Source organism: Coturnix japonica, chromosome 2 (assembly GCF_001577835.2).
Source record: "Coturnix japonica isolate 7356 chromosome 2, Coturnix japonica 2.1, whole genome shotgun sequence".
Taxonomy (NCBI): domain Eukaryota; kingdom Metazoa; phylum Chordata; class Aves; order Galliformes; family Phasianidae; genus Coturnix; species Coturnix japonica.
In genome coordinates this window covers 92,848,410-92,873,421 of record NC_029517.1, presented here as the reverse complement: position 1 = coordinate 92,873,421, position 25,012 = coordinate 92,848,410, and the positions used below count along the sequence as shown (strand labels likewise).

General features: G+C 41.7%; 1 protein-coding gene across 2 annotated transcripts in view; it reads right to left on the bottom strand.

Moving 5' to 3' along the window:
* Positions 1-25,012, bottom strand: part of CABLES1 (Cdk5 and Abl enzyme substrate 1) — a 56,068-nt gene that overhangs the window by 6,499 nt on the left and 24,557 nt on the right. The window contains exons 3-7 of one of the 2 annotated variants that reach the window (XM_015855404.2): positions 22,904-22,996; positions 16,619-16,696; positions 8,249-8,348; positions 6,589-6,745; positions 5,623-5,726 (exon numbers count right to left, since the gene is read on the bottom strand). In XM_015855404.2, coding sequence (XP_015710890.1) covers positions 5,623-5,726; positions 6,589-6,745; positions 8,249-8,348; positions 16,619-16,696; positions 22,904-22,996 — 532 coding nt within the window. The remainder of the gene's footprint in view (positions 1-5,622; positions 5,727-6,588; positions 6,746-8,248; positions 8,349-16,618; positions 16,697-22,903; positions 22,997-25,012) is intronic. The other variant, XM_015855405.2, reaches the window with a different exon arrangement.

Below are 25,012 nucleotides of genomic sequence, written 5' to 3'. Positions count from 1 at the left end.
AGGAATTGTGCAACTTATTTTCTTTTTTCCCACGATTTTTTTGGTAGCTGCTGCAGAAGCCTGACTTGTCTCTGAACAGCAGGTTGCCCCTTGCCCAGCTGATGCCTACAGAAATGACAAATTGGGGATGCTGCCCATCAGAGGGGCAGCGTTCTCTCTGCCACACTGTGCACTTATGAGGCTGTGGAGAAATCCCAGCCCCAGCTACCCCTTCACCTGTTCAAGCATCCTCTGTCTGTCCTTTTCCCGCAGGCACGGCTTGCACCACTGAACATTCCATGGAGCAGGAAAGGGAATGGAATGGAGGAAACCTCAGTGTGTGCACAAGGCCAGATGCATGGCCAGGGTGTCCTAGTGACCTACAAGGGCCAGCTAAGACCTTACTGCTGAAATGGGAGTGCTCTGACCTGTTTGTTTGCCACCTTTTCTCCTGTTCAGCATTTTCTCTTCCTTTTCTCTCCTCTGCTTTAGAAATTTTATTTCTCTTGGGCTGTCTGGGAATCACAAACAAAACTGCTGTATCAAAAAGTCATCACTGCAAGCAAGGTTGAGTTCTGTCAGTCTGGAACAGCTCTGTATTGCCCACACAAGAGCACTGTACAACACCAATGCTCCAAATTTTATCAAGAGGTTGCAAACGCTTCCCTAAAAGGAGCACGACATTTTTCCATCCAACTGTTCTCAATCATAGACAACGCTATTCTCTAGCAGTTAGGCACTCAGCACTGCTAGGGCTGTCACATACACCAGCACATTACTGGGAATGACCCACCCTTCTCCCCCAACACTCTTAATCTCCCATGTTTGTAACTTCTGTCATCCAGGCTCGTCTGTCTTGTTTCTCCCAGCTTGCTTGCACAAAACACATTTCGCTTTAGTATTCAGAAATACCCCTCTGTGAGCTCTGCTCACGTTCTCCGTATACAAATCTGTAGATGTATATTTTAGTTTGGCGATGGGAGTTGCACAAGACGAATGGAAGCTTTGATAGATGGTGGCTGACAGATGCCTGGACAACATGACGAATGCTCGGGCTGAGGGGCTCTGCTCTGCACACTTTTTGCATGGCTGGCAGTTTTGAACTTGGAGGTTAACTTGTGTGCTATTCGCACGCATTTTCAAGCAGCTGCTTTCTCACAGGAAAGCTGTATATATAGTTTCCTAAATACAGGAGGAGGGAGGATGCCTGAAATGGTTGGAAAGATTGGCAGGATGAAATAGCATTGAAAATAAACCCTACTTTGGCATGCTACCAGTAAAAGATGACCTAGACTTGGGTGCCTCTACCTTCCCCTTAAGAAAGGTGAAATCAGACTGAAAAAGGTGAAGAAATGGAAGTTATACAATAAATTCTCTTCAGCTGCCTTACCTTGGACCTTGATAAATGCACTCCATGAAGAGCATACACAAGTCCATCAGGTTTAAACAGACTGTCAGTAGCACAGTGGTAAGTTCTCAACCACGCAGCAAGAAGTCAGTGACACTACTGCCTTAGGGCATGCCATACATGAGCTGTGTAGCTGTGAACAGTCTGTAACTCAGTGTATATGGAGGTGCCTAAGTATGCATGTATGTGGGAAATCCTGCTAGAGCAGAAGCTTAAAACAGTCATGGAAAATAGGAGTCATTCCTTTATAATGGTAATAATAACTATGCAGCAAAGAAAAAAGGAAGACTAAAAGAAGTTTCCATTGTTAAAAAGTTACTTTCAAAGACCTTAAACTGAAATATTTAGAATTTCACAAAGCAAACCATCTGAAAACTCCCTCTTTGAGTGCACATAAGGATGCCAGTTTATTTTATCCTGTTAACACACTGAAATAGTTCTCCATTAATACAGTGCTCCATTGTCACAAAATACATGCTTACTGGAGCCTCAGCCAAATATAGCATCAAATCCATACAGCACTGGCTTTAACTATGAATATATACCACCACTGCAATCCTCTGCTCCCTGAGACTTTTGAGTATGAGGCGAGCAGCTGATAAGAAAGCAATCTGGAGAGGTTTAATTTATATCTACAGAAGCAGCTCAAAGAATATGGTGCCGATGCCAAAGGCCGCTGCCTGCAAGTGGAGTACTTCTGACCTTGGTGCTCCTTGTGAAAGACAGCAATGAGGAGCTGAATGCACTCCAGCATCGTGCAGGGCTTTTGTCAGACCACACAGATGGAACAGCGAGCAGTTCTAATTTTAAAACCGGATTGGAAGACCAATATCTAATAATGCAGCCTGGCTGTGCTCAACACCGGTGCTTCAATTGGCAGATGCAGGCTGATGGCCAGCTTGCTGCAAGAGCCCTACAGCCTTTTGTAACACTCTTTTTTGTTTTGATATCATTAAATCAATACATTGGAACTGTCATTAAGGACTAAAACCCAATTTCCAAGTGTATCCCTTGGGCACGGATAGATGTCTACTGCAGGGACGTTGTTACAAGAGGGTCACTCAAAGTCAAGTTGCTACTGACCTAGGCTTCCTCTTTTCCTGCAAGTTCTAGTAGCAGAGAGCAGCCATGTGAACACACTCCTGTGCTCTTGCGTTAGCAACAGAACCAAAGCTGTGGGGGTTGGTTGCATGCTGCTGACTGAGTTTTCTCCCCCTGCACAGAAAGTGTTTCCTGCTGCTTACAACAATACAGGATGAGCACAGAGACACTGCAGAACCTGGCTGCATGCTGGTCAATGTGAGACACTAGTGAAGAAGTCACTGTTCTGCCTGGTAGCTGGTGAAAGTTCCTTTTCGAGGGAGATTTAAGGATCTGCAAGAATTCCTGCTTCAGCAGTATCAGCCAGGAAGACATCTGTTAGCCATGACATGATGTTTCCCTCCCCCCGCCCCCCCCAGCATGAATTCTTCTACCTCTTACTGTTTATACTGCAGCAGAGATTGTCGACTCTCCTACAAAGACAGTCTAAAGGGAAATAATTTCTCTGGGGTAGACTAGAATTTACATATGACTAATGCAATTAACAGAAGCGGTGGGGTTTGTGCTGGACAATTATTTAAACTGCCTCTTCTGATTTGTTCATCAGGCTGTTTTTGGGCATCACTTTTAGAAATACATCAGGGGAGTGCACAGCCTTTAAAGCCAGGAACTTCGCTGCAAAAAAATAAAGAAGACAGATCCAAAAGTACTTTTCCTCGCCCACAACTATCGTTGAAGAGGAAGCTCTGCTATTCCTAGGAACCAGCTGAGGACTTGCAGTTAAAAATGCTCTGCAAATCAGCACTAATTCTGCTGACCATAAAGCTAATGTGAGTGATAATAACTTCAGGTTCCACTAAACTGGAGGGAGCAGCATGTTCCATAGGCGCAAGTGCTAACTGCACTTATTTCAGACTAAAAGTCAAGCAGGACCACACATTTTGTCTGTCTTATGCCTCAGGATAAAGCCTGCAGTATTTATGCAAGCAGAATCCATGTAAATCTCAGTAGTGCTGTAGCAGAGGAGCAATCCTGGCCTGAAAGCAGATGGTGGGTTCTCAGGTGCCCTATCTGTGCATTCAGTGATTCTACAGCCAGGAGCACCATGCAAATCTGCTGCAGCTCAGCATCTAAAACACGGTTTGTTCACATCCTCGTCACTCACCTTCCTCTGCTAATTGCTCTGACATCTATGAGGAGGGGGAAAGCCCAACAGCTTGCAGCTGCCAAACATTAATGTTAAATGCTGGCCAAGAACTGAAACTTCAATTACAAACTGCAGCTCTCCACACACAGTGCTGACACCAGAGCCACTCTCAGCTGCTTGGGCACTCAGGGGAAGCAGCAGCTGAAGCACTATTCCACCTGGGGCCGCAGGTTGCTTGGAGCTCTGTACAGCAGGATGACAATGCTGTGGTCATTTCACAGAATGTTTTTATATCTGGGAAAGAAAACGCTTTGAAATTACAGCCTGTTACGCTCCCGTTCACACCAGTGTGAACTGCAGGGAGTGGCAACACAAGCTGAGCCCAGAAAGCGTAAGATAGACACAATACCAACTCGATGCATGCAATCCAAGCTGCCAAAGCCTGTTTAAACCTGCAGGCTCCCGGGACACTCCAGCATGACCTTTCCTCCCTTCTCTCAATGAAGGAAGCACCAGCCCCTTGTGAAATCCCTCAGCCAAGTGCTGAAGAACAAACACCCGCTCCTTGGTTCCTTGTCAAGCTCCTGTGTTGCATCACAGCAAAATCTTGGATCTTGGACAAGAAAGCTCTTGGCTCGTGCCAGCTATTCCCACCATCAAAAACAACACAGCACTTCATTTCCTTCTGTCTGTTCTCAGATCAGTGCCTTCCTTTAGAGAAGGAACAAACAATGACAATGATATTAACAGTCACCTTTCAAGATCACTTTTCACCATGAATGCACCTAGTTATACCTCTCTCACAGGGGAAAGCCCCAGCCAGCTCACCACAATACAAGCACAGTCACAGATCTCAAAATGTTGTGGTTTACTGGTGTATATAAAAGGAGGGCACCCACATATCCAACCATGTCTGCCTCAAGCCAAGATGAGACGGCCTCAAAGACTTTGGGTGACCTTAGAGGACTCAGATTGGCTGGAGCCTGAGGAAGGTTGGAAACACAATCATGATTGCTAAGCTACGTTCATTTTGGATGCCAGTTAACAACATTTTTCTGTTTGATGGAAGACAGCTCCCCATCCATGACAATAACCATATTAAAACCTAACAAATATCTTCCCACCCAGATGCAGCTCACAAAAAAGGATGACACTTAGTGGGTTGCCAGCCAAACATAATTTGACAGCCTTAAAAGAAAAACTGGCTGAAATTAAGCTGAGAACTGACTGAACTTCTCAATCGGTTTTTAACCCAAATGCAGCCTCAGAGCTCAGTGAAGCCTTTCTGTACAACAGACAGAGCAAGGAGATTTGCTACAATTGATGTGACGCATGTAAAATACATTTATATTCAAGAACGTGCACCTACCAATGCTATTATCAAGTCAAGACCAGTTAGGGGGCAGAAGAGAACCTGCAAAGACTGTATCTTTAAATACATCAGGAGTTTCTTTCTTCCAAGTGAGAATGTGAACGACTCTTCAGCTGCAACATTTCAAATCCTACCCTATTTGTATATTGCTGAGAGTGATAATAGTGAAAAACATACAGATTCTGCTCATAATTGCTGCAATGAAAGGAAGGACTGTCCCATGGTGAAGTAAACACCTGGGAAACATAGGCTATACAAGACACCGAGGTTCTATTCTGATGAGGGAATGATAAGCATCAAAATACAATGCAGTTTCAAGACTCTGGAAAAACCCTAATGGGCATTCTCCTATTTTGTAATAGATGCCAGTTAGAGGAAGTATAAATTTTCCTCTGTATGAGAGAGAATGAACGCATTGTTCGACGAGCCTTTCATCTAAACCATTTATGAAATACAGTGGTAACAAAAGCATTTACTGTTGTAATACCTCCGCAAGTTTGTTTTTACATGTCCCAGTAAGTAACTGTCAGTTAGAACAAAGCATTTCAAACAGCTGTTATTAGTAGATTAAAAATAATAATAATCTTCTTAAATTGCAGCCAAATGCAACCTCAACCTTCTAAATACTGTTACCAACATTTACCTACGCTACACCCAGTTCTGCATATCACTTACCATATATGAAGGAAATATTAAAACCCGCTTATGTTTGCCACATGGCCACTGGGGATCATCTAAAAGATTTGGGTCATATTCAACATAGTCTCCCAGGTCACTGCCTAGAAAACAACAGTAAAAATAACAGAGGGATTTATTACATCTAGAGATTTCTTGGTGTAATGTTAGTGACAAACTGTGAACTTGGTAATGCACAAAATGATCTTCATGTGGGACGTATGAAAGAGGAAAAACATTTTGTATATGATATCAATTCTAAATACTTCAGTAATGTGTAACACAACTCGGAAAGATACAGGAGATCGAAGGCTAATTAACTACCTGGTAAATATGAACTTAGGGCTTAGAGAACTGCACAGTTATTTGAAGCTCCATAATGAGGCCACAGGCCAAAAGTCTGGCAAACAAACGTGGCCTCACGTACCCTGCCTTGCTCAGGTGAGAGGAAAGTCAGTGGGGAGGTTTTGTTGAATTTTATTCCCAGCAACAAGTTCTCCTCTGTTTATGGAGATGTTTTGATTTGTTTCATTTAACATACTGAAGTATCTTAAGCATACAGTGCTTTGGCATACATTTTGTGCCCAATTTTGTAAACACAGCACCTTCCAGTCTAATAAAGGTCAAAAGTATGATCTACTCCTTCAGCTTATGACTATCATGTTGCCATTGTGTATTTTCCACAGCAAACGAAGGTGATGAGCCTTTTGTGGTAGGAAGGCTGGCAGTATGACACGGAACCAGCGATTGTGTTTACTCAGCTTTCCATGATCTGAAAGCCAGCTTTGCTGAACAAAAGGGAACAAGCAAGGAGAAAGGTGTTCTGAGTTCTGTTATCTACTGCAAGAGACTGTTCCTTGATTAATTTAAGCACAAAAGTGACTGGCAGAGACAAAGCGTCTCCCCATATAATTGCCTATTGCCAGACTATGCAAATATATTAAAGCAAGCTTCTTGGTGAGTTACCTGCATCGATGCTCCCCTGGGTGCTGTTAGCTCTTGCCAAAGAAAGGCTACGATGGCTTGCATTGCGAAACTGAGAGAAGGATGATGTGGAGTCTATCGTGTTCCTCCGAGTTCCTAGAGCATTGGTTGGAAACAGGAACTGTGTATACGAAACAGTCTAAAAAGAAAGTCAGAATATACAGATTTACTATCAGCTCAGCTGAGCAGGATCCCTTTGGTGCTCTCCAGTTTGAAGCAAGGGAAGCCCAATTAGCAAAGGACTTTCTGGTTTAATAGTTAGGCACAGATAACACATCACCTACGTGTGCTTCAGTGTTGTCAGTTTATCCATGCAAAAAAGCTTTTGCAAACGCATTAGTTCTTCAACAAAACAAAACCACAAACATACACATAAGCTCTAATACACTGGATTTACAAAATCCTACTCAAGGGTCAGATATACAAACATGAATGTCTTTTCCACTGGGCCTTCTCTGTAGCAGACTTCAGCTTTTTTTTTTTTTAAACTGAAGTAGCATTTTTCTATACAGGTCCCTCAGCACACATCAGCCAGAGGCAAATCACTTGAACACCTCTTAACTTAAGCACTTTCTCTGTTTTTTTTTTTGTCCTTCAGGATTTGGTCTGGCAAAGTCTTACTGGTATCATAAGTGAGCTACCAGCTTACAGCAATGGCTACAGATCATTCACTGCCTGGTCTTACAGCATGGACCCCATGTGAATGAATAACTTGTGATAAAATTAACTTTAAAGTGAACCAATTCCCTGCTTGCATTCTTGGCCAGAAACAGACCTTGCTTCTAAGTTTATTTAAAAAAATAACATTGAAAGGAAGAAAAAAAAAATAATGAGTCTCAGACTCCAGACTGGTTTATGAGAAGGTCAGAACAGGTATCAAATAAAACATGCGAGCCTTAATTTATTTATAAGCAGACAGATTGTCCTCAAGAATTTACAGTCTGGGGTCTGGACTGTAACTCGGTTAGGTGAGCACACCATGTGCAGCAGCACTGACCTAGTGCCTTTAAATCCAGAAATGTCAGCAGGCTGGATAAACAAAGCCATCAGAAGTAAATCAGGTTTTCAGAAAAAAAAAATAAAAAAAAAAATCATATGTGATTAAAATAATCTTTCCTCTGTAGATTTGTTTAAAATAGATCAATTTTCCCTAAAGATTCATTAACTACTTATTCTATTCAAATGAACGCACACCAGGATCCAGTTTATATTAGCGTCCTCCTGCTCCTCTAGACAAATGATTATGTTGAGTAAGATATATTTTATTAAATAAAATTGAAAGCAAACAGAATTACATCTTACAGCTATCACCAGATATTATTTTCAAGCTCCTAACAACATACTCCGCACTGATATCTCCTTCTAGGGCCAAGGGAACACCGAGTGATTCAGTAATGCTCTGCAGACTTAGACATTGCCAGAGGCAGATTTCATCAGCAAAGCTGTTAGCAATGACAGTGAGGACACTGACACTTTCTGAATTTCTGCTGGTCTTATTTACAGTTTGTACGTACTGTGCTTAAACTACTCTGTAATGCTGCACGTTGCTGGTCATTTTTACATTTGTGCTTGTTGTTAGTTATGCCCCATTTTTTCCTTACTACAAAAAAGCCTAATGAAGTAGGAACTGAAGTATCCCCACCTTCCCGTCTGCTCCGAGCTCCACACCTTCAAGACCAATGATCTCTTTCAGACACACTCCAGAAGAATGGCATTGGCGTCCACCATCCAACTTCATGTCCCTAGGGAACAGAAACCAGAGCAGAAACAGTTCTAAGTACACGCCTCTTATTTACCTTTCACAATGCACTGCTGAAAGAAGGTAGCATTAACTCAAACGTATTAATGCAAAGCATTAATTAAAGCAGACCAGACAATTTCTATAGGCAGGACTGTGTTGCATGTAATATGTTACAGCAAAAACCTACCTTGCTCCTAGTTGCACCTCAGATTCTACCTATGCTGCAAAACCTTTCCTCATCACTGGGGACACTTGACATAGCTCAGTATGGACAGGGAACTGCAGGTCCTACCAGATTCAGATAACACCCAATGGTCTAGACATGTATCATAATAGTCTGATGCTTCTACAATACATGCCCCAGTGTCCCAAGCTGCAATGCAGAGAAGTAACAGCCCAGAAAAGCCTTTGGGAGGAATTTCTGCACCTTTAAGCACATGAGTGTCTGAAGTTCAGTGAATGTCTTTCTGGAGGCCTCAAAGGGAATGCAGGCTTTCCTGTCACCTGGAATGGAAATCTGTGTTCCTGCTTTAGAAGGGCTGATGCTTTTGGCTTTGTACACTCAGAGGTAAATGAGATGCCTGAGGCAATCAGGCTGTATCCCATGTTTTAACCTCACGATCAAAATGTGACTGAAGATAAAAAGGACAAAGATCAAGCTTCTGCTCCACAAATGGTGACTGCACAGAACTCCGAATGTTTATCTTGTGATATTTTTCTGGATGATTTCCACCAAGGTCTAAATGATGTACTTAAAAACCACAGCGGGAGAGATGCTGACACTGAAGCTTGGAGAAGGCTCTTCATTTGACTGCTGCCCTAGGTTTACTCCTGCATTCTCTCTGCATACCCCACCTCCTTGTCTTCATAAGTAGTCACTCATTTTACTTCTCTGAAAATCGACAACCAGTGAGTTCCCAGCAAGTCATATATCTTGCTTCTATAAAAATCCAACATACCTGTTTGCTGGAAAACATACCTCTAAGGCAAAAGAAAACACTGCATCCACGTTTTAACCCAAAGCAAGCACTGTTAACTCACTGCCTGAGCTTCTCTTCATGCAGTGTCACATTATCATTTTGCTTCCTGACACCATATTACTTAGAGGCTGCACAAATAATGACATAAAAATAACCTTTTGTCAGAGGCATCAGATTAGCCTCTCTGTACTTGGGCAGAACATGTTTAAAGGAACGACATCTTCTAGAAACACATACTAAATAGCAGCAGGTCTTATCTATGAAACAAACATACAATTTGAGGAAGTCCCCAGAAAAACAAAACAAAAACCTGGTTTATCTTCAGTAATATCAGAATAGCTTTGGTTCCTTCCACAAAGATAATGAGGAAGAAATAATGCCATTGTAAGTTTCAAAGCAACACACACAGAAAACTCTCCATGCAATTAACAGAGAAGGCTCAATAGCTTTGTTAAATCATCCAACAAATATCTGGCATCATTTAAGGAGTCAGCAGAGCAGCTTTTCAAAACCAGAGTGGCTCTGGGGACTTAAATGAAATCAGTTCTCTGGGAGCAGAGATCAGGGTCAGCTGCAAGTGTGAGCATGCAGAGGAATGACTCCTGGACATTAGCAAGAGATCAATGAAGATTAGTGTCTCAATTTTTCACATCTTTCTGATGTTTTAAAAGAAGCCTCTAGCTTCAGAATCCTGCAAGCAACACTGCAGTTATTCTCCCTCATCCTAAGTGTTTCGCGAGTGCTTGTAAGAGTCTGTTTTCCTTTACACATGTTCTTTATTTCTAGGTAGCAAGATTGATTATGTTGAAAAACAGTAATAAAATAATAATCTTTGCATAGAAACTTATCTATAAAACTGAGAATTTAACTCGTTCTCGAGGAAAAGCAGTGCAAAATAACACACAGCTTCTTATCACTGTACAGATGAAAAGGATCATCCCAGCTTATACTTCTGCTCATAGAAGATCCTGGCAAACACTTGATATGAGATTCCTAGGAGACTTCAGCTAATCCTTTTGAGTTCCTTATTGCTAAGACCAACAATAAGCTAGGCAAGTTTCTAATGGGAGAGCCATCATTTTTCTTCTCACTTCTTCCTACTAAGAAAACTTCACCAATGCCTCAGCAAGGCTCAAGTTGGATGCCTGTGACTGGGTCAGCTAAATAAAATAATAATAAAAAAAACCTTTCTGGAGTCTAAATTAAGGCAGGTTATTGTTTCTGTGGTGGGTAAAAGCAAGCTAGAGACCCAAGAGTGCTGGAGGACCTTCCCCACCCTGCGCTGCGGTTTTACTGCTGGAGTAGGCCCAGCACAGCCTCTTCCTCACCAAACCTTCCAAATCCCAAAAGCAACTAGGAAAGCAGGGGATGCCTCTGCTTTGCTTGCTGCAAAACAAGTGAACCATGCCTAGGGAATAAGTATGATGGTTGTTTTGGGATCGCCAATGCACAAGCACAGCAAATCACCAACACCAAGATCTCCAGGACATGGCACCATGGGCAACAGGCTCCACAGGGGGGGGGAGCACAGAGGATCAGCACTTGGAAAAAAATGAACCAACACAAGAAACAGTAAGCTTCCTTTGTATTTAAGGTATTTAGATTATCATGGCACTGAGGAACTGCACAAACTAACATGCAGTAGTAAGAGCTGTTTACAAAATGCAGAGTAGGAAAGACAGTCCTTGCCAAATAGGCTTTTAAGTGAAGAAAACTTCCTTCCTTCCTTCTCTTCCTCGTTTTCAGTTTTCCTGTGGTTCACTTTCCAAAAGTGCTTTTTCACAATATTTTTCAGGGATTCAAAACCCTTGAATCTAATTGAGAAGTTAAAATAAATCATGGGAACCCAGTGACTACCTTCACTTTATTTGAGCAGGGAAAATGAAAAGAATTCACATGACCAGCCCAGTTTTTGACAACATTTGGGGAGTTACCCTGATTTACGTAAATAACTGTGTTCTATATGTGTGTACCATTTCCAGAAAGTGAACTGCTGAGCAGTGTTAGAAACTACACTCACAACTAAGCACTGTTGCAGCTATCCCAGATGGGAAGAAAAAGAAGAAAATTAGTTTCTCTAATTCAGAGATTCTCCTGGAACAGAACCGAGTAACCTGTGAATCCAAATTTGTTGTGGGATGGGAAAAGGTTTTATCAAACAGGCAAATAAGAATCAAAACAAGAATTCTTAGCCTTTGTGTTTTATTAGTCAGGCAAGGATTAACAGAATACAAATTAGATAGTGTTACTTTTGGAAGTATAACATTTCTTTAATGAATCAAATATTATGATTTGATGTGATCTGTAAAGCTGCATGCAGGAGTCCTGCTGGGCACTTACTCTTGAAATGACAGCAACACTTTAATCTGTGAATAATTCAGAAGCCTATTAAATATTAAATAGATCTATAGATGCAAGAAAAAGCCTTCTACCTACTGCAAAGGGAATCTGATAATTGTTACTTAGAGTTATAAGCCTTTTGTGCTTATATTTTTTGCTCAGTGATTCCTGACTGCTCAGATTTATTCCATAAGGAAGCGCAGCTCACAAGATGTCAAAAAAAATACTGCTCTCATCCTTTGCTGCCAATAATTTCTACTTATTGTCTCTTGTTTACAGGAATGAAGACAATGACAACTTTGGAAAAGATGAACTGCCAGTAGGGCCAAAAGCAAAGTTTCCACTAACTGTGACCGACAGCTTTAATGGGTTGAGAGTTTTCGGACCCTAATTAGTGTTGCTAGAACATCTGAAGATTCAATATATGGGGAAAGGAGGTGGAGAAACTCACAGAATGACTGATCTAGTGGGCCAGCATCCTTTTCTCTGTACAGACACGTTCAGGTGTCAGATCTTTGTCTTGATGTTTTGCCCAACATGGAGTAGAAGTTCAGAACTTAAACCTATTAGCCTCTGAGATTTGTTGCTTATCTTCAATCTGAGGAAACAGGGAACCTCATAAAAATGAGCAATGACAGATCTGTAAAATTCACCTACGCAATTAGTTTCAAAATGTCATGTTGTGCTGAGGGCAAAGGGAAACAGTTTTCTTTGTCTTTCTGTAAAGCCAGCATGCACTTGGTTTTGGTTTTGTTCAGTTGGGTAGAAACAAGGAAAATAAACTGCCTCTCACACAAAAATTGGCAAGGAACTTTGTAATAAGCCTGCACAATGTAAGAAAGTATGCTGCTTTGCTATGAGCTTATGTCTACTACCCTGATGGCAATTTAGAAGCTCTCATTTCTCCTCTAAATGTTTCTGTTTTCTACAGTCACAGCAATGGTTGCTGGCCGATCTGCCAAAGCAACTGACTACAGGACGCAGTCTGAGACAAACTCATCTAAAATGTTTTTTTTTCCCTCATTTTGCATACAACTTTCTTACTCAGTTAAAACATCGAAGACAGACAAAGATAGTGGAATTCAGATAATGAAACCCTTTGGGAATGCCAGGCCCATGGGCTCATTGATCACTGTGGCTACATGTGATTTGAGATGATTGCAATGAAAACTTCTTGCTCTCAGCATCATCGAACTCATTAGTGATCCTGCCAGGCCTTCCAGAGACAAAGTGAAATTCAGAGGTGATCTATCTTTAGAAACTAGAAGAAAGCAGTCTGCAGCATATCTGAGAATAACACATTTCTTTTTAATCTAACGACTTAAATCTTTACTTCAGAAAAATGATCAATTTTCTGTGCTTCAATCGATTTGATTACTCATACTGTATTATTTTCTTTAACTGGAGGCAGGCTTAGTCAGATAAGCTCCTATACTGCTACCAGAGAGCAATATTCAGCAGCTATGCTTACAGCAGGGTAACTTTCTAATGCCTTAATTCGATGCCATGAAGAATAAACACGATTGTGAACTGCTGGTTTTATAAGGACACACACTATCAGATGCCCTGGATTTTTCTGTACATTAGATCATCACCTCCAGCCCCAGTCACAGGCAGTCATCTTGACCCTAGCTGATAGCTGGATGCAAAACCAGCTGAATCTGCATGACACTGCCAGCTCTACTCCTTCCACAGCTCCTTTACATTCATCTTCTAGACAGACCTTTAGAGAAACGTGGAAGCTCTTAGAAAGCTACTGTAACACCACTAACTAAAATACTACAATAGATATGATTTCAATATGTGAATGAAAATGAATGCTTAGTTTTTGTTACTAACAAAAACAAGCCTAAAAAGCCTCTTTTCAAAACATGTTTTTAAACTGTGAGCTATAAAGACGTGAGATACTCTAAGTTTCTAAATACTATTTCTAAGTGCTCCACACATCCCTGTGTGGCAACAGTGTGCGTGTTTCCCAGGTAAGCAAGATTTTGCTCAGCAGAAAAAAAATTCAGGTCATGAATAATACTCTTAGCCACGAAGATCTTGAGTACATTGAAACATAGCGACTGCACATGCAAATCTGCAGTACTACTGGCAGCCCTTCAACTGCCTTACCACTAACCTGTGCACCAGACAATGACCTTGTATTTCATAAAAGCATAATCAAAGCCAAGCATTCAACCAGTATTACTGGTGCTGCTAATAATGCACGCTTCTGCAGACTGGTTGCTAACCATAAAGAGTTTGTGTGTCTGCTAATTTAGTAAGACAGGCAATACTGCTGTAACAGTGCAGTCAGTATGGGCCAGCTCTCCCATCACGGCCCTTATTTACCATTAAGCAGTGCACAGGGTCTGCCAACTTAGGGCTGTAATACTGTAGGACCTTGGGGCCAAGGGAGGGCAGCAGGCAAGACTTCTGCTTCTTTCCACTGCTGACAGCCTTCCCAATGCTGCTGTAATCTGGCTATGTCTGCTCTTGCAGCTACTCTGGCAGACTAGATGAGAGTTAAGCTCATTACCCAACTCTTGATCATGCAGACAGGTGAAGCTGTGACTGCCATCACACCACCCACAAAGATGTGGGTAACCTTACAGTAATCAGACCTGAAGAGAAGACATTATGGCCCAGATCTGTGTAAGTATCCATTTCTTTTTCAGCAGCAGGAATGCATCTCAAAACCTTGATGGATCTTTAATTCTCACTTTCCTCTTGCACAAAACCACTGTAAGCTAGAGCATTAGTTTTCCATCAAAGCATGGACAAAACTCTGAGGAAACAAAATTCTAGTGACTGCTACTGTTCATGACTTCATTCTCTCCAACATACCACTCTTTGCTTTACACTTGCCTCTTTCCACCAAAAGTAAAGCACATAATTTCCCTGGCAAATGGTGTACCCCCCTCTCAGCCCCAGGGGCTGCAAGCCACACTCCAGCGAACCTGCTGCTACCTGGCTGCAGGGGAGAGGGATCTGGGATAGATATACCACGGGACAACTCAAATTTAGTCCTCTTGTGTTTCTCCCCAAACACTCACTTGTATTTAAGAACATAGCTTGAGGAAAATTCTTGCTATTGGAGAGAATGGTGGGTAAGGTCTATAGCATACTACCTGCATATGGCTGCTAAGGGGTCACAAAGTCCCATCCATTATGGCCAAGAGCACAGAATTTAGCTGTGTCGGCAAGAATTGCCTTTCAGGCAGGTTTTAAATCGATCTGTTAGCGCAGTTCAGCTGCCAGCCTTGATATAGTGAACTCTTCTGTGCTGCCTACAATGTAGTGGGGCTGGCAGCCTCCCCAAACACAGCTGTGCCAGGAGGTCTCCTCACAGACCACAGAGCCTACAAGTTGGAGCAGAGGAGGAGAAGCAGCAGCAACTCTGCCATGTGCTCCTGCCACATGGTGCAGTCTCTCCTACATGAACATTCAACCTGTTCTCCTGCTTCCCTTAGGACTCGCTGTTTTAATTGCACACATGTCCAAAATTCCCTGCTGGAAAGATTTTCTTCTTCTCCTTAGTTAGTCAATGAAATTTACAGAACATAAACCAGCCAGGACAGATGCATCAGCAATCCAGAGAGAAAGCAAAGCTAAAGGATGCTGCCACTACAAAAGGCTACCAGTGTCCCACTCCTATCACCCATCCAAAATGTGTGTAGTAGTAAACAACTACTGTGCAGCCTGAACAGAGTGGCTACAGTTTATTACATAGTGCCTCATCTGTTCATAGCACCAGCTGTTCCTGGAAGGAGGTGCCACTTAATTGTTTCTCTCTTCCTCCAATGCTCTGGAAGAAAGTCAGAGGGCATTTTATTTTACTTTTTTATCTTGGCTTTTTAACAAAGGGAATGGGGCTGGATTAATGTGTACTGGCACTTTTTACCTTGTCATCCCCATCCCTTCTTGCTGTGCAACATTACACGTTGAAATAATATTTAGGCTTGCAGCTGGATCCAATATGAGTTTAATTTTGAAGATATAACCAGTCATCAGTGTTTCAAAATACATTCACTTTTCAATAAAGAGGCCATTTCTAGAGGGCAATGACCATAAATGAATGACAGTGCACCAAAGAAGAATGAACAAAGCTGCCAATCTGTCAAGAATTTCCCTGATGTGTCATCCCTGTTCAATTAAGGGAAAAGTTTTCCTGTAAGACACAGGAAAGCAAGTCAACTTTCATACAAAGGTACTTCCTTTCCTTCTTGCATTAGAAATAATCTCCCCTTCTTTTGAATTACTGATGCATGAGCAGATGTTGCAAATAGCTCTTTAGAATTAAACAGATGACTGAAAAATATGAGCCAAGTTCATCTTCTGTGAGCTGGATGAACTTGATGCTAAGTGATTTGTGAGTCTTTCAAACCCACCTCCCTGTATCAGCCAAATATTTCCTTGCTGGGGTCTGCAGGCACTCAGCCAACATTAACTGCTGGCAACTCTCAGCTCTCTGGGGAGCGTCCAGGCCTTAACCCTCTGCACCAGAGGCACAGAGCTGCAGCCTTCAAGATGACACTTCCTCCCTCAATCCAGTTTCATTGCAAGAGTAAAAAAGCTTTAAAGAACAGCTTCAATCCAAACAATCTTTTCTATCAGAGGTCTCAGTCAATCAAAGTTGTTCTGTCTGCAGTACTTCTTTGGTCAAAGAAGAGTGAAGTCAGAAGAAACAATAAAGGCTGTGGATATTTCAGGAACATAAAATTGAGACAGGGTAGTTTTTTCTCTAGTTTAATAGACAAAAATACTACAACACATATACATAAAGTAGGAAGTGAGAATTGCAATTTTAACCTGATAATGTCCCACAATGCAAACATTTCTAAATGCATTTATCTTTTCTCAGAGCAGACATTTAAAAGCATTAGCTTCTGACATTCTGTTATCTGTACTCAGTTCTACATGCAGGCCCAGAAAGACTACATAGTATGTGTATAAATATACATACCCGACTTGGGTACAGTCTCGATATGGCAGCACTGAAAATATGCTGCAGAAGGATCTTCTGCTGCTGATAAGGACTATTCTAAAATATAAAAGAAAATAAAAGAAATCAAAGACTAAAATTTAGAAATCCCACCACAATAAGCAAAGCAACAGGTGTTATCATTGAGGAATCCATCATCACAAAACTTCCATCGCCAACAATTTTTCCCTCCTCTTCTTGTATCTCATGATAAGGTATTGCATAACCGACTCTTTACAGAAATGCAGAAGCACGTGCCATATACTGCAAGCAGTGGAGTCCCATCCCCTAAGCAGGCTTTCTAAGAAAAAAAACATTGAACACATCTTACTTGGATTCCAGAACAGATGCTTTTCTAAAAGTCCTAGTGAAAGAGAGTCCACCAAGAGCCAAGGAGCTGTTCTGACAATTCATCAACTCACCTACAGCAAAACTAACAAATCCATCAGCACCAGCAGTCACCTGGGATACACACAACTCAGCAGCTGATTTAAGACCCTGCATTTATTGGACAAACTCAAGATTTTCAGCTCTCTGTTCTTGAAATACTTCTATGGATGAAGTCAAAGTCTGCTGTTATGATAAGCTTTCAAATCTTTCCACTGTTTCTCCCCCAGTCTTCTCCTGTCCTTCTCTATCATCCTTCTTGGCCTCTGGGCATTACCACTAGATTCAGCACCTGCACAGACAGCAGTGTCATCTAAGCATCTTCCAAGTTTCACTCTTACCTTTAAGATTAGTATCTAGCCCTGAAGATTCACCTGCCTCTGTACAAAGTAATCCCATTAGCCCTCTTGTTTATGATGTTGCACTGACACTCAGGCGTGACTTACCACATCACCCCATTGCCCCATTCTCCTCCAGCACCATGTCTATCTCGATTACTCACTATCTGGATTGGATCTTCCTCCTGTAAACATGGCATGCCTTTGTTCACAACAGGCAGGCAGCTCAACATTTGGCTATATGAAAGTGTAATTTCTATGCCTGCACAGAGCTTATCTCAGAATCCAGGGCTCTCTTGCAGCAACTATTCTATGCTTTTAACCAGTTTCCAAATTTCTGCAACATCTTCAAAGCCACCACATGGCATTAAATCAAATACCCCAGAGCAACCTATCTGTTTTACATCTACACTATTTAGACATCAACCTCTGACATATCATCAAGAAACTATCATCAAAACTACCTTGAGGTCAAGACTCATAAAACTACACAGACTTCCAAAAGCTCAATAATTAAAGTTTTAGGAGGTGAAGCTGAGCAAGAAGCCAATTCAACTGAGATATAAGATATACAATAGATAAATATTTATAAATATACCATCTTTGCTCATTAGCTTCAGGACACCAACCATTAAACAATTGTACAGCACATGCTGAAAAGACCCTTTTTCCCCCTAACACTAGCCAGTGGACTACTGCTTCTCAAACTTCTCTAAGATACAGCGATGACAACTTCTACACTTCTAACCTTTTTAGTGTTACAATTTACCTATGTTTCACCTTCCCACTTGCGGCCCAAAGTGCTAGAACTTATTAAATTCTAGACCTTATTGCTGGGTTGGTTGTCAGGGCTGTTTCACTTCTTTCTTTTGATTTTCTCAGTGTTGTCTGTCACAGTTCCCTATGAGGTGAGGATTTCACCCACACTTTTCATCTTTGTCCTGTGCCAGTCAAAGTTGGATGACAGACCCCAGCAAGTTACTTTGTTCTTTATTGTCTGAAATCACCTTACACACCTCTAAGACTTGCACCCCCTCATACTGTTTTTAAAGTACCATTTCCTTATGGAATCAGCTTAGTCACAGTTCTTGGAAAAGGCTCAGGCTCCCTAGAGAGATGCTGCATGCAAGCGTCAGCTCTTTGGAAAAATGCAGAATGATCAATCTTCCCTCTCCTAGTTCATTCTATCACACCAATTCTGTTTTCTTCCTTAAAAGTATATTTAAAAGCAAAGCGGTATTTACCTTTTAACAAAAGGGGTCTCTAATAATGAACATACAAACAGCATCAGGAAACCATCCTGGAGCAGATGCAGTATGATCTGAATTCTTTAACAGCTCTCATTTAAGGTAACTATCTCATATCAAATAAGACAGACCCATGGTGATGCAGTAAGTTATAAGCTAGGGGAATCACTTCTCACATTTGAGAAAGACAGAACACAAACAAACCCCCCTCCCCTCCCCAAACTGGCATATGATTAATTTTATGCCTGCCATTGCTTATTGCTGAATGGCTGCTACCCACAACAGCTTGCTTGTTCACTGAAAGCCTTGTTTGCTGATGTATGAAACTTGGCACAGGTTTCGAGGCTGACATCAGAAAGCATCTCTGAATTCAGAAAACCACAGTACCCAGCAGGCATATTTTCCCCATTGCCTCTGGCTGCTCCTGGAACACAGCACTTCCACTAATGTCCCATAACTCCCTTAAAGAAAAATAAACGGGTGCCTTCCATGCCTTTGCAGTTGGCACTGTAGACAACAATGGGAATCTACCACAGAAAGCTTGACATGTATCAGGAAGAATCAGATCAGAAAGGAAACAAAGCATCAGCAGAGAGCCTGGGTTGTATTCTTTTTCCCTCCAGATTTCTTTCCCTTGGGAACCAAACACAGCAAAAGACTCCAAATGTAAACATGATAAGCATTATATGCATCACATACGTGCTGAATATTTCTTCATATGTGACTGATGATGGTTGAGCAGCAAGACTTTCTTTCCCTGCAGGTAAAGGTGAATACACAGACCATAAATGCCATCTTGGTACCAGACATCATTTTGGAGTCTCCCAGGTTTAAGCTGAGCCTATGTGAAAGTGGTCAAGAATAACCATCAACAGTGGTGAGACCACTCAGTCAACCCCTTAGTGTGCACATGTGCATCATCAAAATTAAAAGGGCAGCAAAACAGACCTTTCATAGCCTATGGGTTCTGTTTGGTTTTGGCACAGAACCATATACTAATGGAAATTTGAGAAAGCAGTGGCATGGGAGTGGGAGAGGAGTATTGTTTTACTGCTATATAGGATGACTCCAGAAATGTTCCTGTCACATTCTTGCCCTGACTTGTTTGTTCAGCTGGCTCATGTTGCTATTTTGGTGGCCTCTTTCTGCTAGATAGGAAATCTTCTGCTTCACAGTTTATGGAAGAGACCACCAATAAACCTGCTGAGTAAAGGCAGTAGGTCTCATAGGGTGAAACCACATGCTGGTGGTTATATTTCCTAATCCATACAACTGGTTGGCTCGCTTTTGCCTTTTAATGGAAAATTTATTTTGTACTGTTTTACTAGACTGCTTTGACAGTACTGTCTAGGAAATCTAGTCTTCCAGTCCCTTTAGTAAACCACATCCTACAAATCTGAAGAAACTGGTTTAACCACTGCGTGAAACTATCAACGGGAAGCTTTACAAAGAATTGCTGATATGCTGTGATGTGTGTAGGTGGTTTTATTCAGTTCTAAAATACCTGAACCACTGTCAGACCAATGGCCAGTCCTGCCTTGGTGGAGGCTTTCACCAGAGCAGTGCTGCTCAACATGTGCCGCCACCAGAGATAAGAGGGGAAGTGGTCTCAGCACTCCAGGGCAAGGAAAGTCACAGGCTGAGAGCAACAAATAAGGGCAGTCAAGGAAGGAAAAAGAGCACTGAGCAACGAACCACACTACGCTTTTCTCTGCCATGAAACTCAGACACATGCCAGAGAAAGAATAATTAAAAGCACAAGCTATCTTGAAGCCCAGCTATCAAATTAAAAATGTATTAGTGTAGACGCTTTCAAAGCTGAGTTCCTCAAGTCAAGCCACACAAAAGGGCATTTTGCAATGACAGAAGGGTCATAGGTTTTGGGGAGCTCCAAAAGCCTGATTCCAGCTAGGCTGAGCCTTCCTGCACACCCACATGAGCTGTCTGGGAAAAGATCCTGAGCAATGCAAGGAGAAAGATTTACCACCCACTGCAATACCTGAACAACTGCATCACAGGCAACTGTGCAAGTCTAAAGGTACTCAGAACCTCTGATTCTAGGTTGAATTTATAAAACACATTCACCTGACCTTCCAGGGGACCTTTTCATCCAGAATAACATAACTCCAGTGACTGCAACAGACCAGTTTCCAGACCCCATGGAAAAGCAGGGTATGTGCTCAGATTACTTACTGCTAGAGATAGCTGGCCATAGAGGACGCAAAGTGTTTTTATATTTTATTTTTAGTTAATATCATTGTGACTCTTTACCCATAGGATAAAAGCATTTCTAAACTGCCTCTGTCTTTTCTTACTGTTATCTGTGTTCTAGATAGAGGGATCTTTATTATGATTACGAAAATATTCTAGAAAGTTGTGTCTGTTGATAAAGAAGCCAACTGAATAACAAAAGCTTATGCGCTGTTTTCTCAGCAAGAAAAATATTCTGTTTTATTATCAGATGCAATAACCAATACATAAGTTAAGCCAAAACACTGTATATATCCTGCAAATGTATTTTTGCAACAGATGGAAAAAATGAGTGATTTTGTAGATTGTTTGCAAACCATTTATTCTTTCTTTTACAGGTAATGTTTCTATCAAGTTTATGCCTGTATTTTATATGCATATCTCAGAAATTACTCCTTCTCTGATGAATTTACATAATACTTTATGAATAAGCGGGGTTTTTTTGCTGTAAGAAATTCCCAGAGCATGCATATATTCATGTACAAACCGGACTAAAATTGGAGAGCTGCTTTTTAGAGTTGGATTCTATGTGTATTTGTTGTTTAGACAATAATCAGCAGCTAGTCAGACAATAGCTAAGTCAATAGCTCTGCATGCATCTGCCTGCAACAAAAACTGTTTCGAAAAATCTATCACTTCCCAGAGCCACATTCTGTGGTATTTATGTTGATAACTACCTTTCACTGTATTCAACTACATATGTGAGAATAAATGCAAGGCACTCTTGCTTCAGCCAAGATTAACTTTCCAGAATTTGAAATACATAAGCTGTGGCTTGATGTAATATCAGAATTTCAAACTAAAATAGGATTTTCAAAATAAGAGAGGTCAGATTTAGACTGGATATAAAGAAAAAGGTAGGGGTTTTTGTTGTTTGTTTTTGAGGATTTTTCTTTACAATAAGGGTAATTACACACTGGAAGAGTTTGTCCAGAGATGTGGTGGATGCCCCATCCCTGGAGACACTCAAGGTCAGGCCAGACCAGTCTCTGATGTAGCTGCACATGTCCCTGTTTGTTGTAGGGGAGCTGGACTAGATGACCTTTAAGGGTCCCTTCCAACTCAAATGATTCCACAATGATGGCTCTATAATGCTGATTTTCATTGATTCAAGTTCACGTTTGATAAAAATCACAAGCTATGCCCACAAATTGTTTCACAGATTCACCATAGTTCTTGGTCACAACAGTTTTATGAGAATAAATAAATGCAAGGGTCAGCTCACAGCAGGACAGTTTAATCTATATGAAACCTGGTCAGGTAACCTATTCAGGTTTGCACAGAAAAGAATAGGATCATAAAGCACGTGGTGAAATCGTCTTAAGAAAAAGAACAGAGAGGTGTCTTTATAAGTAGGAAGAAGGTAGCTTCACTTCTGAGATAGATGACACCAGAATAAAGAACCTATCTGGTTGATGGGAACAAAATAGACACCGTGCCATTGCAGCAAGGGGGAGCATGCAGCTGCACAACTCTGCTGCTGCCTGTTAGTGTGAGATGGGTAGTGCACAGCCCCACTCAGGGTGTGCATACATCTCCCAGTGTCCCTGAGTACACCCCCTGCCTATGCCTGCCCAGAAGATAAGGCTCTCACTTGTCACCTCATCACAACCATCCCCATCTGAATGCTTACCAGTGAGCACCTTGCATGTGGAAGGGCACAATGGTGAAAAACCAGAACCCGTCACGTTCATCATCCATCTTGTAAGACTCAAGACAATTTTAATACCCTTCCCTCCAGCTGTCTTCCTGAGTCAGGTAACTCTCCTTCTAGAGGCAGCCCTGACAATTTGGCTAACTCTACACTTATCCCTGCATTCCTTAATAGACACAGGCCTTGCAAATCTATTGACAAGCACTGTCACTGACTGGTATCCAATCAAATAAGGAGACTGCACTTTCATCAGCTACTTTGATGTTCTCTATCGACTACTCATTTGGTAACAGGAAGAGCACACTGCCCTGATTCATAGGGATACTGAACCTTGCCTGCTCCCATACCCCACCAGTTGCCCTTGCAGAAGCAGCCTTTGCATGCACAGTACCTGCCATTTCTGGTGTCGTGCTGCCGCATGTTCTTGATAAAATGAACCTTCTTAAAGTTCTTTGGTCTGGGTGATCCTGAGAGAGTCCGACATCTGAAAAATAAATCAGTTGGGAAAAAAAAATAATATACATTATAAATATATATGTATATATATAAATATATACTCAGTTCCCTGCTGTACAGGCAAGGAGTCTACACAAAGGCAGGAAGGAAAGACGAGACAAATGATCTGAGGCCCCCTGTTTTAGGAATCAGCAAGAACAATGAAAACAATAAGTCTGGAAATGACAGCTCAAATAAAACAACAAAAAAAGTAATTAAAAATAATAATAAGAAAAGGCAGCAGCACCCCTCCCTTCATGCAGAAAAACACATTTAAAAAAATCTCGGCAAAATAAAACTTCCTGTATTCTGCTGTGACAGCTCAGCTTAAGCTTTTGGAGGGAAAAAATAATGCAAAACAAAATGTGGTAGATCCTGATGAGATATTTTTCCCCCCCTCACATCAACAGCTACATTTCTGTATCCTTCTTGGCTATTGATAAGGGAGATACTGAGGTGTTTTCTTATTTTAACTGCAGAAAGATTTAAAATCTTTCACTTAACAAGGCATCATTACTCGCTTTTAACTCTATCACTTCCCATGCCCGTGGGATGCAGAACAATGGAAAATAAAACAAACCACCTCAAAAAAGAATAATTCTCTTCAAAATATTAATCCTTCAATTTATTTTATATTCAATCGCTTTTAGAAACTGCAATTAGAGAAAGAAATTAGCAGAGGAAGAAGAGATGAGACAAGCAACAGACTCTCCGTCCTTCCAGCCTGTTTAATAAACCACAACATGCTGTGTAAGCTCTCTCCATTTCATCTTACTGCTGTTTTGTTCCAAGTCATGGAGCACACACTCCAGAGATAACTCTCAAAAGCAGTGCAGGGGACCAGCACAGTCCTTCTGTGTTGTGCCTCCACTGCCTACTTTCCATTCCTCTCCAACATACAGGCAGAGCTTGGTTGCTTCCTGGCCTCCTGAGGTCATTCTGTTGGACTCCCCTCTAAGAAAAATGTTGAGGGAACTGGGCTTGTTTAGCTTGGAGAAGAGAAGGCTCTGAGAAGACCTCATTGTAGCCTTCTAATACTTGAAGGGTATACTCCTATAAACAGGAGGAGGTGTGTCTGTTTGTGAGGGTGAATATCAACAGGAGGGAGAATGGCTGTTCATGAGGGTGGATAGTGATAAGACAAGGGGGAATGGTTTTAAACTGAGACGGGGGAGGTTTAGGTTGGATATTAGGAGGAAGTTTTTCACTCAGAGGGTGGTGACGCACTGGAACAGGTTGCCCAAGGAGGCTGTGGATGCCCCATCCCTGCAGGCATTCAAGGCCAGGATGGATGTGGCTCTGGGCAGCCTGGTCTGATGGTTGGTGACCCTGCACACAGCAGGGGGTTTGAAACCAGGTGATCATTGTGGTCCTTTTCAATCCAGGCCATTCTATGATTCATCCTATGATTCTGTGACTGAAACTGCAGCCCACTGTTCCCAAGCCACCAGGGCATGCCAGTTCCCATAGATGCCATCACTATGACCCCACGGCCAGGTCCCCATCGCTGTGCTATTTTTACCTTCCCCTGTTAGTAAAGCCCTTACAATATCTTCTTTCTCTGTGGTTGCAATTAGATTTGTTTCTTCCTTCACAGGAAAACACCACCAAGTGAGCAGTTCTACCACCTATTTCGCAAATTAGCAAACAGAAATACTGCCGCGCATGCCATGCTTTGTATCTTTTGCCAATTATATTTGTTTGAATCATTTATGAGAATGCTTCATAACGCACTGGTAAGCACTCAATGGTAAGCTTTGCTAAAATAATCAAGTCTTTGTAACAGGGCAATTGGTACAGCCTCTGCTATTAAGTCTTTGCTTTGAAGTAGGCAGAGACAGCCAATCTGCATGTGGATAAACAAGGCTATAGGCTAAACACCAACATAAACCAGCTGAATTACAGGTCCCAGGATAAAGAGACATTCAACATTAAGCTGCTGCCCAGTTTAACAGCTGACCTGGAAGCATACCGCGCACTGGTCAGATTACTGATCAGCCCATTT